Genomic DNA, 16,140 nt, shown 5'->3' with positions numbered 1-16,140 from the left:
CGAGCTGACGAAGAAGAAAAAGCACTCGCGAACAGTCGTGTCGTGATCTTCGGAATCGCCTATCTGCACACTCAGCAGAAGCAGCCCCTCTGAGCTTCAATTGCTGAAGCAGCTCTGGGGGTGATAGACTTTAGTTATTCGCTGCTGACTGCCTGACTGACCTATCCATGGCTTCGGAGGTCACCCCGCAGAGGACGGCGGACAGCAGCAAGCACTCCAGTCCAGGTAGGGAGACTAGATACAGAGGACACCTTTCATAGGCTAGAGCCGCATCACCCAAGGAGCCGCGTGCGCATGCGGTGCTTGCAAACAATGAGGTTGGTATACAGCAAAACTGCCCTAAAATATTTTTGAGACAGAACGCCCCCCTGATCTCGTTCTCCAGTGCTCACTGGCGAGGCGAGTAAGAAGAGCTCGACGTCTCAAGAAGTGGGGGGCAAACGAAAGGAGCGCACCTTGCAAGAGTGCATCGAGTTTCTTATGCCCGTCTACTTGCTGCCTTTCGCCTTCGGGGACAAGGTGAGATGTCAGAAAATTATATTCAATTTCTGAGGGTTGATTTTAACATAGATGGCGTTCGCGCGGTCCGCACTTAAGAGCACAGCGCGACATACAGAACGGCTAAGAAATGACATACAAGGGTGTGTGCTGCCCTTATATATACATACCCCCAAGCTTACCTTTCCATTTTGGTGGAGAAAAAAGGGAGAATTGAGCAGTAACAGGATGGAGCGTGGCAAACTGAGAATAGCAGAAGGTGACCTTTTTGCGCTGAGAAGCAACAAGGAATCACACATACATTTGCACATGCACGTGAAATTCGTCAAGCCGATAAATCCAGGGGGCTTTGCAATGCAAATTAGGGGCCTGTAAAAGACGCTGGCTATCTACATTATCGATGGTGAGTGTGTCCAAGTTGTTCGGCAATATATCTATCACCCCCAAAAACTTCGTGCAATCGATCCCTCTGGTACAGAACCCAAGTAATATCAAGGGCCATTCATTATAAAGATAGTCTCTCTAGCCCTAGCTCTGATTCTGTCTTCGGACAGCTTCACCGTTTGTGGGGTAACCGGCAAAGGGCAATTTTTTATAGATGGCCATGAGCCGTGACGTCAAACATGGTATCTACCAATAGAAAGACAAAAAAAAAAGGTGAATTGATATATGGCTGGCTTACAAAGTACGACTCGAGCGGCAGTTTTCATTGCATATATGGGCAATACAAAATATGAAACGACCGCTGAGACCGAAGATAACTAATGCAGTTTAGAAATAAATCCTACAAAATGTGATGGCTAATTTAAGTGGTGGGACATTGCTCAAGACAGCTGTCAACCGACTGCTCCCGAATCACCCTTCTGAAGCGAATATTTCTAGATTCCGATTCTGTTATTAGAATACCGGGGCCGGCCCGCTTTCTCCGAGGGAAGGGCGCCTCGGCTCGTTTCTTGAGCGGACTGGAATTGTCGCTAGAGAGTTATCTTGTTGCTGTTCAAAATTTATTTCCTTAACGTCATTAAAAAAACGAACAAATACAACATTTCAAAAGGACTCGACGTCTTATTGCACGCAGTTGGGCACCTGTATCTACTGCGTCCTGCTGACGGTGGTGGGCCTTATGGGTCGCGTCTTGCCTTCCCCCGTGGCTTCCCTGCTGCCCATCGTCATCTTGCCACTGGGCGGCGTCTCTGGTGTCAACCAGCTAGCCGCTCACTACTTGGGTGTCAGTAATATACGCCCGCAAAACATTCCTTGCATTTGGCTCGCAAACAATATTCCCTCTCGTGTTGTGTTTTCGCTTCTACGCGACGTGCAAAATAACCACTAGTACTTCGGCAAAAAGCTGCTGCTGTTTTATTGCCAGCAGATAGAGAAACCCACGCCTAGCCATGTTGCTAGTTTCGACATAGCCCCCTGGATTTTGCTATGCAATGATATCGCTCGAGATGACTTTACGAGTCGGAGCGATCAATGTAAGAGGGTTTGCCTCTGGGAGAAACAGATTCAGATGTGTGGACTCGTTATGGATCGGGACTTTATGAACTCCTTATGGATCGGGAACCATTTCAATACGCGGTACGGCGCATATGTTAACCCTGCGGTTGGAACCTGGGCGAGATATGTGTTGTTTGTTCGGAAGTGTGTAGGCATGGCTGTTACGGCGGTCACAACACCTATTTCTGGCAGGCTTATAGTCTGTGACCCCTATTTTTCGTCTTCAGAATGGCGTGGGATATGTGTCTATGCACCAGTGCGTACTATTACGAGGCACGACTTCCTTGAGGGTCTAAACAATTACTGTAACTACGAGCGCTCTATCATCCTACTTGGTGACTTCAAGTGCGTTTGTGCTGCTCGCGATAAGTCCACCAATACACCATTCATGGGCGCTAGTACCATTGTACTATGAAATATGATAAGTGAATTCGATCTAGAAGACGTTAGGGATAGCAGGTCTCGAGTCATGCTCGTTTATACAGAGCATATATTTCTTTCAACTTCTGCCAATATGTATGGTATGTACGGATTACAACATAACACCAGTTTCTTTTAGTAATAGTATTCTTTAGTCTACGTAGTTAAACAAAAATTAGAAAAGTTTTCAAGTGCGACTTATGGACATTAAATATAAAGCTTTTAGGTGATTAGTAACTAGTGTTCAAGAGCTAGTAAAAGAATTAGAAGCAACTAATGAAAACTATAGCGTACGATGAAGGCACTGGAGCGATGCAGTGAAATAAAGCATGATAATAGCATGCATGAAAGCTTTCTTAAGTGCAACCTGAGATAGAGCTGGAGGCTGTCGAGCCTGGAAAGTGCAAAGATGACATCGGCAAAGTAAAACAAAAGCTTGAGGTGCTAGATGAAGAGAAATAGCGAGGTGCGCTGATAAGAGCTAGGGCAGGAAAGAGTAGCGGCTGGTGAGACACCTACCAAACGTGCTCTAGGACTATGATCAGTGAAAAAGAACATAATGGATCTACGGCTATTGAAAATGCATTTTACGAATACTACTGCGGGCTCTTTACCAATCAGCCTGTAAAAAATGACCTTAGACTGTTTAAGGCAGGATACTTACCTTTTAATGCCGAAAGTGGATAATGAGATAAAAGAAATTTTTTATAACAATTTTCTGTTGCCGAAGGTTCGAAAGTCAAAGACGACCTTAACCCTGGTAAATCACCAGGACCAGACAGATTACCTGCTATGCTTTATAAAAGCCTATAAAGCGAACTAGCACCCGTGTTAACCAATGGGAGGTGTCTGATCACCCGGTTGCGTGCACCCGGGTCATGTCGGCGGGCTAGCCTATAGAGGTTTAGCCACTTATCTAGTTAGGATACTTTTTTTTTCGTTTTCGACATTTTTTTTCGTACAACCCAAGCATGGAGACCGTTATCCTAAAAGAAGCAAAGCTCAAGCATGCACGCGTATGTATATAGGGAGCCTGCATGAAGCGATGCATGCTGGGTAATCTGTTATGGTGTCACTGGCAGCAGATAGCGGGCCGCGCAACCAGGCTGAATTGAGAAAGTGCCTTGTCATTTTCGACAGTCCACCGAGCAAACACGCGCTTTTCGTGCTCTGTCTTTACGTGCATGCAATAGTCGGCAGATTCCTGGGGAACGCACGCGTCGACGCTGAGCCCGAAAAATCGGGCGCGCTATGGAAAGATGCAAAGCAGTGCGACGCGGACCTGTTCAAGCTACGCCTCTTCAAGCGCGAACGAATGACTGCAATATGCGTGCAGACTTGGCCGCCCGTAGACATCGCAGACATTCATGATTCAGTTCTGGCGAGTAGTTTGATACTTGCACGGATTGGTGTCGATCTCGCGTGTGCTGGCCCATGCGAGCCAATCGCATCGCCATCGGTAAGGAATCATTTTCCTTCTCGCCCTCATGCAGGGGTATTTTTTGGAATAGTGAAGAACCCACAGTCGACTTGTTCGATCACGCCAGCATCGTCTGCGTGCACTGCGCGACCAAGTAGACGAGGCTGTGTGGCAGTGCCGTTCTCCATCGTCTACTGCCAACGACATCATGGCGGATTACCAGCATGCATCGCTTCATGCAAGCTCCCAGCACAATTGCAAGAATATGCCTATTCCTCTGAATCGTCGAAATATCACTGAGCTTGCGCACATTTTTAGCATGTAGCCGCAAGCTAACTTAACCACATAGCAGTGTGTGTAGTTTTGAGATATCTTGATACTTATCTGTGAGTAGTGTAGCTCTCGTTAACCAGATTGTTCGGCATTTACAGTTATTACGATATAACGTTTCTGAGAGGAACAGCCCTCTTGTCTTCTCATTTCATCGTTTATGGTTAAAGTACTACAGTTATTAGACATAAAGTAACGGCGCGCTATTCATCTAGATCTCACCACTGAGTTTAACCTGTATCGCCGGACTCAACGTTTTCAGTATTCAATACGCGGAAATCGAGTTTGGGGAAGTGAGCTTCGGTCGACCAAATGGAAGAGCCGACCCTGCGTAGATGCAAAGAACGTCGCATGCGATACATGATGTTGAGAAAGCATCATTACACATCGTTACGGCTTTCATTTGAGACGAGATGTTCGTAAGCTTGAGAAACTTATTCACGTTTCACGCTTATCGATGGATACTGATTCCTTATGCACGGTCTACGTAATCTGATGACTGAGGCTTAGAGTATAACAAAACTAAGAGTGTAATCTTGATAAAAAGCTCTTAACATTCCGTAACATTAGCGACACCTCTGGCATCAAAGTATTGCCATTGTCTACGCCAGCCTCTTTAATTTGTGAGTCTCTTCTTGTTTTAGTTTTGCAGTCGGGTCCAAAGTGACACCAAAATACAGTGAAACAAATCCCATTTCCCTAATATCTGTGCAGCCTTACGTCCTGTCGGTTTCCCTCCTGTTCGCCATTGCCATCACTGGCGACGAGACGACAATCTTCTTCCGCTTGTGCCTTTACACGCTGGAGCACTACGCCCTGCATATGGAGCCACTTTTCGTGGGAATGCAGTGGCTTGTCTTCGGGCTCAGCCTGATCCTGCCCAGCACACTCATCGTAGCGATAAGCACCGTGTTCATCGACCGCTTTTTCAACACCGTCCAGGGTGAGATTCAAGGAAACGATACGCGTGGCTTGCCACACAACCGAGCTAGCTTCCCGTACTTCAACGAAGGCCGTCGAACTCGTTGGAGCCGGAAGTCCAGCATGAACCCACAAGGAAGGAGATCCCGGAGTGTGTCTGTCGTCAGTGAGTCGGGCACCATAGCCAGCGAGGCGTCTGGCACCAGCTCGCTCGTCAAGGGGTACAAGGTGCACCCCACCTTTTCGTCAACGAAAACGGTGCATACACTGCCAGCAGCGAACAAAGTAAGTTGGCCTTCGGTAATGGAGGGCTTAAAAGAACACGCACATATGTAAACTTGTTCGATAGGTAAAGAAGCTATCGACGCCAAGAACAGCAGTGAACGGCACAGAACGGAAGTGAAGTGTACAGCAGGATACAACACATGACAGAGGGAGACCCAAGGCAAGCGCCTCAGTTCAGAGCACAACTAAGCGTGTCAGTTCAGTGCAAACTACTATTTTTTAACCGGCGATTCCCAGGCAATCACGTTAGGAACTCAGCAGGTTCACAGATGTTGAATTAAGGGTTTTCTCGTCCGGTGTGCTTTTGTTTCGTCCCCACAGTGCACTCGGACAGAGTGTAATAGGTCGCATTGAGCCTGCACGCCTTTGATCTCTCCGATGCAGGCTATAGGTGGCCCAAGCACAGCAGCACCATGCAGTCAGCAGGCGCAGAAACGTCCCCGCAAGACATCATTCGGTGTCTTCCAGCGACTTCCACACGATGAAGACCGGCCGTACTACCTACCGGTTCGGCGCATCCGGTCCTACATCCAGGACTCCAAGCTGCCATCCTCTATCCTCAAGCGCAATCTCGATCCAGCACAGCCACTTCCGTCGTCATCTGCAGACGTGCTGGAAAAAGCGGACAGTAGGGGCACCTTCTCTATGGGTGATCCCCACGAGGCGTCCGCGGAAGTTTCAATTATGTCTAACAAGAAAGAGGGCGTCCACGCCAAGACGGCCACTTCAACAATGCCCACACCAGCACCCGAGCCGTCCAGGACCTCTGCGGCGAATTCGTCTCCGTCAACAGCGGTTACAAATCCTGAGACAGACCATGGCAGGGCGGTGTATCCTTGCCCGCCGCTGCATCAGCATCGCCTGGGCCGAATCTTTTTAGTGGAGTTGCGGCGAGCATGCCGTCGCCGCTGGAAAAATCCATGGCTGACAAGGCACGCTCTGCTCCTTTGAGCAATCCCCGAGCAAAGCCAAAGTCGAGGCGAAACCGGGTCGGCAAGGGCGATGCTTCGGCCAAAATATGCGAAGCCAAAGCAGAGGTAGGGTAATAAAGCTGCGAAGCGTGCTTGCAGAGTTTGCCAAAATTAAAGGCATATACGGATGAGGTTAACTATCCTTCAGGTTTGAAAACCTGTCGTTTCTGTGGCGCTGAGGCTACATGGAAACATGGCCCCTGAATGAGAGCAGGCGACCATGCCAAGCGTCAGGACAAATGTTTCGAAGTGGAACGGCACCAAACTACTCAGCATCCCGTCACGACCGCGGGGATTCAGTAGCTTTGATGTTCTAGTGATAACCCGTAACGCATGGTAGAATCCTTGAAATGGCTGCCGCATTTAAACTGAGACAAAATTCAGGAACGTGTATGTGCTGTGCGATATGTCAGTGCGCGAACTCAATGTGGTCCAAAATCGCAGGCTTCTAATACGACGCCACTCAAAACTGATGTGAAGCTTCGGGAAGTTAACCACGCATACCATACCATTGCTACCAATTAAATTGTGAAAAGATATACGTTGTCAGAAGAAACATTGCATGCATAGTGCGAAGCTTGGTCAAAATGCTTGCGCACTGGGGCCTTGTCGAGTTATTGATGGTGACGGCTCATTCTACCCCCTTGATGAAAACTCGTTTAGCGGAAATAAAAATTACGAGGAACTTTAGCGACTGAAGTAGTGAAAGACGAAAGCCTGATGACATTAAGTAAGTAAGCATTAATGAATGAATTAAATCAATAACTATTTATTCAACAATAATTAGCAGGTTATGACTAATAATTTATAATTATTAACTGTCCATGGCAATTCGTCATTAATCAGTCATCAACTTCTCATTAACTTTTCATTAACTGCTCATTATTTGAAGTAATTAGTCATTAATTGTTAGATAATCATTGATTAGCATATGGTCCTATAATACCTATGTCACATAGGTAGTTTCACTGCCCATTGACTTAATGTCAATCGAAATATTTGAAGGCCATCCAGCTACACCGCTGCCACACGGAGCATTTCAAGGGTCATTGAAAACTATGCGAGCTAGGCGGCATCTGACAGGGAGAGTAGAAAACGGGATGAAGTGTAATGTGCAAAAACGCATTTTCTGAAAACGGTTTTCAATCTGCAGTCATGTTTGCCAAAAATCGTTCGAATCTGGCATGATGAGGTGATTGGGCACCACCAAGCACTTCTCAAGTTCATATCTTCAGGCAGTTTCGCCACTCTATCAATTCCAGCGTGTATCCAAGGCCGCGCAGCAGGAGCGTCAGTCGCCTCACGCGCAAACTGATCACAAAGCGCCTTTTGAAGCGGCGCGGAGCGCTGTACCGTGTATGGGACGGTCCTCCAAACATATATGGTTCAGTCTACAGAGCTGCTTTTCTTTACTTCTAAACAGAATTTTCAAGGGGCAGTCTGCATCTTCTGATATTCCAGATATTTGAAATGTTTCAAAATATCCGCACTCGTATTGAATTTTTTCTGGCGCTCGTTTCAGGCGCAAAATAAGCAGACGGCGAAAGCAGAGAACGGGGCAGCGCAGTTGGAGCAACTTATTGAGCCGCCGGGCGACTCAAAGACAGAGCCAAAGCAAGAAGCACTACGCGAGTCAGCGTCGAAACCAGCGGTTGTGCCATGTCCAGATCCAGAGGCAAATTTCCAACCAGTGCTGGCGCCAAAACCGGCAATAAAGCAACAGCCGAAGGCGGAGACGAAACCAGAATCCAGTGCGAAGCAGGAACCAGAACAAAGGCCGGTTGTCCTCCTGAAAACCAACCCATCCCTTTCTGCCAGCACCGGCAGGCATAGTGGCAGCGTGGCTAGCTGTAAGCCGAGGCAGCTGTTCGACAGTGTCATGTTAAAGGCCGACTCTGGTGCAGCGCGGCGCAGCGAGTTGCCTCAGGCAAGCACCGAGATCAGCGGGACCGACCGAAGAATGCTCCTCACACGACAGGCTACCTCCGCGAGCGAGCAGCCCGCACCGACGAGTTCATGTTAGGAACATTGCTCTCATTTATTTGTTATGACCTATTTATTGAGCCTTACCAGCATTCTACTTGATATGTAGACGTGGAAATCGGCCTGGGAATGGCATCTGTGTGCCCGGCAGTCCTTTAATGTGGCGCAGTTATTTACTAGATGCAAGCACACCAGAGGACGACAAAAATGTTGGTTGGCTGAAGAGGCTAGAGTTTTAGCGGCCCGCAGTTGAAGTATGGGATATTAAAGTAAAGGTAGTTAGACTTAAATGAACTGATGATGACGATGATGTCATGGTGAGCGATTGCTGTGTTGCTCTTCTATGTAATTGGATATATTTGGTTCGTAATCTGAGCTCATTGATACACAGTGGAAAAGAACCTACTAACACAGCCATTCTATCTACAACTGAATCTCTGTACAGCCAATATCATTTAGACTGAAACGTCAATTCGGAAGTATATATTGCACAATGCAGACCAATATTATAAAAGTTTTTATTTATGGAATGCAAATATTATCAATTTAGCTTGAGCTGGTACAGCCAGTAAATACACAATGACGGCATCGCCTAAACCTATCCCCTTACAGCCTCCCCTCCTTTTCCACCTCGTTTCTAGTCTGTTCCACTTACCACTATTAGAAAAACATTCCACTTACCACCAATGCACTTAAAGATATGACACGGCACCAAAAAATCCCTTCGCAATAAACAAACGAGATGTTTACTGCGTTGATAAAAAAGGCACTAGCCTTTGTATGGAGATTTCTTTAAATACGCATGCATTTGTTAAACTGAAGCCATCTTGGCCTTCCAGGGCTCTCCGGGGCTGAGCAAAACACATCGTCTGTCCGGGTACCTAAGTAAGTACTCCGCTCCACTACTGTAGCGATTGGTGCTGGCGCTGATATCGCACCACAAGGAAGGGGGTCACGTGACTCATCTTACTGTAACGAGCGAAGAGTGCCAAAATAATTTCTGAATTTTCGAAAGGAACAGGCACATTAATCTGCTTTTTGTGCCTGTGGGATTTTGCGCTGCACATTATGATTGTTGGTTTAGGTTGGTTTAGGGCTTTTAACGTCCATAAGTGACTCAGGCTATGAGAGACACCGTAGTGGAGGGCTCCGAAAATTTCAACTACCTGGGGTTTTTTAACGTGCACTGACATAGCACAGCACACAGGCGCCTGGTTTTCGCCTGCACCAAAAAGCTGCTGCCGAAGCCGGGACGCCATCCCGCATCCTTGGTCACAGTAGTCGAGCGCCCCAACTACTGCACCACCCTGGCGAGGTCATTATGATTGTGCCGTCGTGGTAACTGCTCAAGTTACTTCAATTATTCGTCTGTCGCAGTGGTTCACCTGCGCTTTGTATACGACAAAGCTTGTAAACGCCTTCATTTCAATACGAAATATAAAAGGCTGCTATAACCACGGTTATTGAGATTGACATTGAAAATTGAAAAAAATACGAGTTCATATTGTCTTGTGTTGAACATGTACTTGAAGCATCAAGATTGCGTTCAAGTTGTCATTATATTGCTTAGTACATGGCGGAAAAAAAAAGTATGGAGAGGTCGTTACGTGACAGTTTTGCTCCTCCACGCCAGTTGGTCACGCGTCTGCGGCTGCTCAGCACGAGCCGCTAGCGCTATGGAGATCAGAGAAAAGAGATAATCTCGCGCAGCTCCCGGCCTCGCCAGCTCTCGCAGGCTTCCAAAGCCGCTTACGACGGCGTGCTAAGTAAAAAAATGGCGCAGCAGTGAAAACTAGAAGTTTTGGAAGCTCACTGCAAACTTCCAAAACTTTGCGTCATCCGCAAAACGCAATGAGTGCTTACGAATGTGAATTCCCAACTCTACGCCGCTGCTTCTGCAAACATATAATCGATATGGGTGCGTGATGCAGACGACATATGAGACGAAACGTGAACAATTTTCTACTACCTAAGGTCTACGGGAAAAAAAGCCTTCAATTTTCATCTATATCATTCTGGAATTCTTTGAATTTCGACATTAAGCAAACTAATACACTTTCTTTGTTCAAGTTGAAATTAAAAACTTTGTTCTTAATTTGTGATTTCTTTATTTACCTTTTGTGTCGCGGAATTCATAAGTGTTTCTGTACTTTTTTCTGTATTCTGTTTTTGTATATAAATTTGTTGGCAATGCACTCTTTACTATGTATTTCGTTATTTATTTTCAGTGTTGGTTCATAGATTTTCTTACAATAATATTATTCTTTATGTTGCTTATCAAAATCTATTACCATGGGAGGTCCCACCTGCGGTCTTGTACCATGGGACCTCTCACTGTATATTATTGCACCTTCTTTTTTGATGCAAAAATAAACTTTCAACTTCAAAACTTTCAACTTCAAGAAATCCCACTAGCCCTTGCGAAAGCACGTGATTTCCACTACATAATTATGGAGTTTGGATAAGGAGCGCTTCTCTTAAGCTTTCCTACTTCCATGATACATTAATTAGCAATCAAAGCCAAAGCAACAGGCTGAACTATGTCTACAAAGATTGCTCTGTATCTTCCAAGATATCGGATTGTCCCGCTATTTTACTCGCTAATCTAAAGTGCAATTAGCAGCTGAGTGGCGGTGCATCTGCAGGTACAATTCAAACAGACGGCTAGCTTTTGATTTGTAATGCAACGGTAGGACTTTGCGTTCAGCAAACCCCCGCATGTTGGTACCTTGAATGTGGTATCTCTTAAGCAGTATTTAGTGAACTGCTGCCCACTCATCTACTCTGGCCTAGCCGCTTCAGTGTCGTGCATAACGACGGGAACATGTGCGATTATAACAGAGAGTTTTAACTTACCGTGATCCGCGACCCGCTACCGTGATCCGCCACCACGCGTTCCAGTGCTCATGCCCAGATCAATTGACGCCGATAGATGGCGTCACATACTAGATGTCGGCACATAAACTTGCCGCGTTGGGGCCAATCAGCTTGTGCGCCCCGCCCACGCACGGTAGCGGGTCACGGTGGCGGATCGCGGATCACGGTAAGCTAAATCTCTCTAATCTCCGTTTCCACGGCTGATAAAGCTGACCCCGTTATTCTGCGACCGGTCGCGCAATCAGCCACGTTCTCTTATGTTAAAGAAGAAAACCAACTGATGATTGAAATGGACTGCAAACAAAATCTGAGACATGCTGCAAAACAAGTGAGCGAAACACGCGGTCCCCCTTCCAACGTCTCTCATGCGCTTCCGAGAGAAGGCGCCATGTTCCCGCTGTTAATATGAGTTCTCGTTTCTTTGGTGATTTGTGCTTCGCTACACGTTTGCGCGGTCAATTCACTCATTGCAGCCTCATTGCGTCGGCTCGCTCGGCGTTCATGGCCGGTGCCGCCTACACCGCATTATTTGGGAACATCGCAAGCTTCAGCGCCCTCCCCACGAGGAACACGGTCCTCGTCACCCTTGGATGGTAATGGGCAACCACTCGCTTAGCATATGGCAGGGGCTGCAAGTGATGAGCAGGGCTTTTGATGCGTTGATGCGATAAAATTGTATGAACGGCTAGCACGTGACAGGATTTCAACACAGCGGAGTACTTTATTGCAGTAGTGTCAATGGTTAGGGTCAGAAGCAAAATTACAGCAGACGCAGAGGCAGAACTCTCGCCACTGTATCTTATATCGCAGAAACGTCGACACATCACGCGTTGACCGAATTTTGCCGAAAGGAAAAGCTACAGATTAGCTAAGAAAAAAAAAAGGAAAACGAGATAATAAGAAAGTCTGCGCAAAAGCTCATCCATGAGTGATGAGGAGCTGAAGGGAAGACAGGTAAATTAGTTCTGGAAGCCAGTGAGGCCACAGGAGCTCAAATCGAGAAATCTGATTGGCTGATCGTCGTTTCAGGCATGAACTTTAAAAACACCAACGAGTCAAATATGAAAAATATGAAAAGTCCTGAGGCTGTGAATCGAATGCTTTGTTTATGCAAATGAACAAAACGAGACAGCCATCCGCGTGACGGAATATGCAAATTAACAACGGATATTTCAAGACTTCGCAGTTCCTGGATGGTGTACGCCGTAATTAGCCTAGAAGGAAAATCGAGAGCATTTTACGCTTGATGCACAACTCACAATGTTATCCTATATTTTGCAACTGGTCGCTTCAAATTAAGATACAATACTAATCTAAAGTACGGGTCTACAATTTAGCTAGTCCTTGAACCGAAACACAAAATAAAGCACGAACCAGAGCTAAAATGATGAATAGAAAGCGATTGGACGATGGACGTAAGTGTAACAGTTGGAGATTGAAACAATAGATAGGAATTGAACGATATCAGTGGCATTGGGCATTATTGAGGTTGCCTTTGTTTATCATAAGAATATCATTGCTTCGTATTGTAGCAATATATTTCCTGTCCGTCCTCCCAAGTAATGCCCTCTTTGGCCGTTTAGGGATGTAGGGATGAAATTAAAAGAACATGTTTTCTGCCAAACTAGGTACTTATGACGCTTCTCTTTTGCTGTTTGAAGTCTTGCGGTACTCGAGCCTGAGATGACCAACATTCGTGTCCGCAGCCACGGAGATGTATGCCCGGTAACCTGGTGGAGGTGGATGGCCGTGTCTTTGCCCGTGGCGCTCGTCTGCTGCATCATTTGTTGGACTTCCATCTACTGTGCCACCATCGTCAGCTGGTGAGCGAATTGTTAGTTAATTTGATTTGCGGCTTCTTTGAGAAAGGTAACGATTTGATGCTTCATTGTACAGCACACAGTAGAACACAGTACAGTACACAGTATACAGTGCACAGTATACAGTGCACAGTATACAGTACACAGTACAGTACATAGTACAGGACAGTACACAGTGCAGTACATAGTACAGGACAGTAAACAGTACATTGTACAACACAGTAAGCATGCACGGCAACAAGCGCTTTGTAGTGCTGCGTCTCTACCCAGTCGGCTGGTATAGATGCCAGTGGATGATGCATGTAGTTATTCCCGCCATCTTGCAGGCTTTCCAGATATATTGGCTTGAATAACTAGACCGATGTTATTGTATAATATCGGAGTTGTAAAAGGGTTAGCCCGCATATGGACAAACCATTTCTTATGCCCTGATTTTCCCAAGCATCTCCATTTATTTACAGAGAGGCTTAGCGACGAGTGCTCGACCTGTGTCCCTCTCTTGTCCTCGTCTGTCTCGTGCTAAGCCTCACTGTAAATCAGGACCTACCAAACGGCCCAGAACTCCACTTTTTTTGCTCAAGATCACCATTTATATCCAATTTAAGTGCAATACTGTTCAATGCACTTGCTCCTCATTAAAGGGAATTTTTTAGCTCTCCTAGAGGTTCGCAAAAAGTGATGAAAACGGACAATGCCGTTCAGGGGAATACAGTATCGGTGCATCGTCGCTTTTGTCTTAGCTCCGAAATCAGGGGCTAAAGAAAGCTTTTTCGTGTTAGGCAGACTTTGAACAAAAAATTCTTACTACATAGAAACATAACTCGAATTCGCATTTAAAACATGCATATAATTTCTGCACATGTTGGACACAGTAAATTTCTTTCTTTCTAAAAGCGCATAGACTCAATAGATTAAGCTTGTATATAGTGGTCGTCTTACATTTAAATGAACATAGCGATGCATCGATTTCTAAAATATCGAACGCAGATTGCAAGGTCCACGAGAATATGTGTATATATTACTCAGGTTTTGCATACAGTTGTGGTTTCTCTTCACCCAACCTTTTTGCTCTCCCTACTATATTCGTTTCACCTCCTTATCGTCTTTCCTATCCACTTTTGTTCACACGGGTTGCAGATCAGCAGCATAAAATAAAAGCAGCTTTCGCTGTAGGCACCAATCTTTTCTTTTCGTTTTGTGTTGTTGAAGTTTCATGAGCAAACTCTACCATCAAATTTCAATTTGTTGAATGCACCACTAAGCTTATTCCTGTTTCCCAAGCGAGGACGGCATTGACGAGCAAACACACGACGACATGTCCAGATGCGCCCGGTTACGTCATGAGAATTTGAAGAGGAACACGTGAGTTATCTGCATTTCTTAGATCGTATCTAAACCATGAAGCTTCACGCAACAGATTTTAACTTCGCAGTGTCCAGGAAGCCTTCGTCTTCTACAGCCTCATGGGGGCCTCTTTCGTTTGCAGCGCATACAGTATCCAACATCCTGAATGGTAGGTGCACATGTCAAGAGTCCAAATAAATTTGACACTAAACAAAAACAACAAGAGTTCGCTCACTAGAAAGGCTAACGTTAAGTTAAAGTGCCTGCAGACTTGGCATTCCTAAACTTAGTTTGTCTCCGACATCGATAAGAAAGGAAGGCCCGGGGATATTGGTGCGCGTGCAGGGACTTGGAGGTTCCTTTGTTGGGCCTCACCATGCTGGTGCTGAGCGCGGCGCCTGGGTCTCAACTGCGCCGCTGCTGGTCCCACCGAATACTCAGCTGGCGCTCTCTTCATTCGCGCATGCCATGGAGTATCATCCTAATGCTGGGCTCCATAATGGCGCTCTCCAGGACAGTGGAGGTAAGCGGCATCGTACCGTAGAGGTGCACTCAACTCCCGTTGCGGGCGTAAATGCGGATACGAGCTCGTTTTTCGTATCGATGCTTTCCCTGTTTCTAGTTTTACTGTCACATACTTCATATTCTATCAGCATTTTTGTTTTTAATCTTTCCTTTATTCCTTAATTCTTTCAATTTTTTATTCTTTCCAATTATTTTTGCTTTTTGTTTTTTTTTTGTCTATTTTATTTTTATCTTTTACTCACTCTATTGTAGACAAAGATAATTATGGACTCGCTCTCAGGAACTCGGCGTAGAGTAGTGGATCGCGCTTGTGATAAAGACGAAGTGTGGTTGTGCGCGCGAACGCGGAGCGAACGAGGAAGTAAAAGAGACGGAACGGCTGTAGGACAGTCGATTACTGCTTTACTATCTTGATTGATGATAACAACAGCCCTCTTGGCTTGGGAACGGAAGTATGGTGACTCGAGTCCTGGCGTGGACGCGATTCACTTAATTTTCTACCTTTCTTATCTTCTTTGCGTGCATACCTCGTGGCCAGAGATCCTGTCCTCACAACCTTCGCACGCCCACGATGAACCAAGGAGTGCTTTCGAGTTAAAATACGAAAGGCACGTCACTAGACAACTGCAAACTTTTAACTAAATTTCTCGTCTGGTGTCGTCCTTTCTGTATTTTGTTAGCGTACTTTCACGTTATGATACACATTCAACTGGTATCAACTGGTAAAGCGGAGTCAGCCCTAGCAAATCGGACTGCAATGGGCGAGAGTGCAATAGTTCAAATGAGCGAATGATAGTACGTTTTCTTTTCATTGAACTTTATTCCCTTCTTTCGCTCAATATAAATATTCATCTGGATAACATTAAACGATTGCGCTGAAAGTGGAACTGGTTTAGTCCCATTTTTCTGCCGGTTTTCCCTCACCACAGTGTGACCGCGTACAACTTCAGCACCAAACCACATGTTCCCGTTCGCTTGAACGAACTTGCTTCAATCGATCAATTATTAATCAATTATTAATTATTTAATCAATCAATCAATTTATTTCCAGTTTTTTTTTTACAAAGAAACTGAGGGCGGCAAGAAAAATGCAGTCATTACGACCTCTTGGCAAGCCTAATTACGTACTCTCTCCGTCTGTGACTGGTCTCTATAAGGCGTACAACCTGGTGGAGTCATTCATGGCCAGGTTGAGCGACCAGTTCTGGGCGCAGCGGTCTACCACGTCCAGCCAGTTCATCCTGAC

The 16,140-nt window shown here is 45.9% G+C and overlaps 1 protein-coding gene across 1 annotated transcript in view; it reads left to right on the top strand.

Annotated features, from left to right (window-relative positions):
• The first annotated feature begins 167 nt into the window (after window positions 1–167).
• Window positions 168–16,140, top strand: part of LOC146197145 (uncharacterized) — a 25,143-nt gene continuing 9,170 nt past the window's right edge. The window contains exons 1-13 of the mRNA XM_084597129.1: window positions 168–225; window positions 386–519; window positions 1,577–1,726; window positions 4,883–5,374; window positions 5,801–6,145; window positions 7,868–8,363; window positions 9,168–9,213; window positions 11,679–11,798; window positions 12,912–13,028; window positions 14,307–14,387; window positions 14,458–14,538; window positions 14,715–14,892; window positions 16,052–16,140. The exon at window positions 16,052–16,140 is cut by the window's right edge and continues 79 nt beyond it. Of these exons, the coding sequence (XP_084453255.1) occupies window positions 168–225; window positions 386–519; window positions 1,577–1,726; window positions 4,883–5,374; window positions 5,801–6,145; window positions 7,868–8,363; window positions 9,168–9,213; window positions 11,679–11,798; window positions 12,912–13,028; window positions 14,307–14,387; window positions 14,458–14,538; window positions 14,715–14,892; window positions 16,052–16,140 (2,387 nt within the window). The remainder of the gene's footprint in view (window positions 226–385; window positions 520–1,576; window positions 1,727–4,882; window positions 5,375–5,800; window positions 6,146–7,867; window positions 8,364–9,167; window positions 9,214–11,678; window positions 11,799–12,911; window positions 13,029–14,306; window positions 14,388–14,457; window positions 14,539–14,714; window positions 14,893–16,051) is intronic.

This window comes from Amblyomma maculatum, chromosome 3, assembly GCF_055883805.1.
Source record: "Amblyomma maculatum isolate TAMU_Amacu chromosome 3, ASM5588380v1, whole genome shotgun sequence".
Lineage (NCBI taxonomy): Eukaryota > Metazoa > Arthropoda > Arachnida > Ixodida > Ixodidae > Amblyomma > Amblyomma maculatum.
Note: the sequence above shows the minus strand (reverse complement) of the source record. Positions and strands in the feature narration are given on the sequence as shown.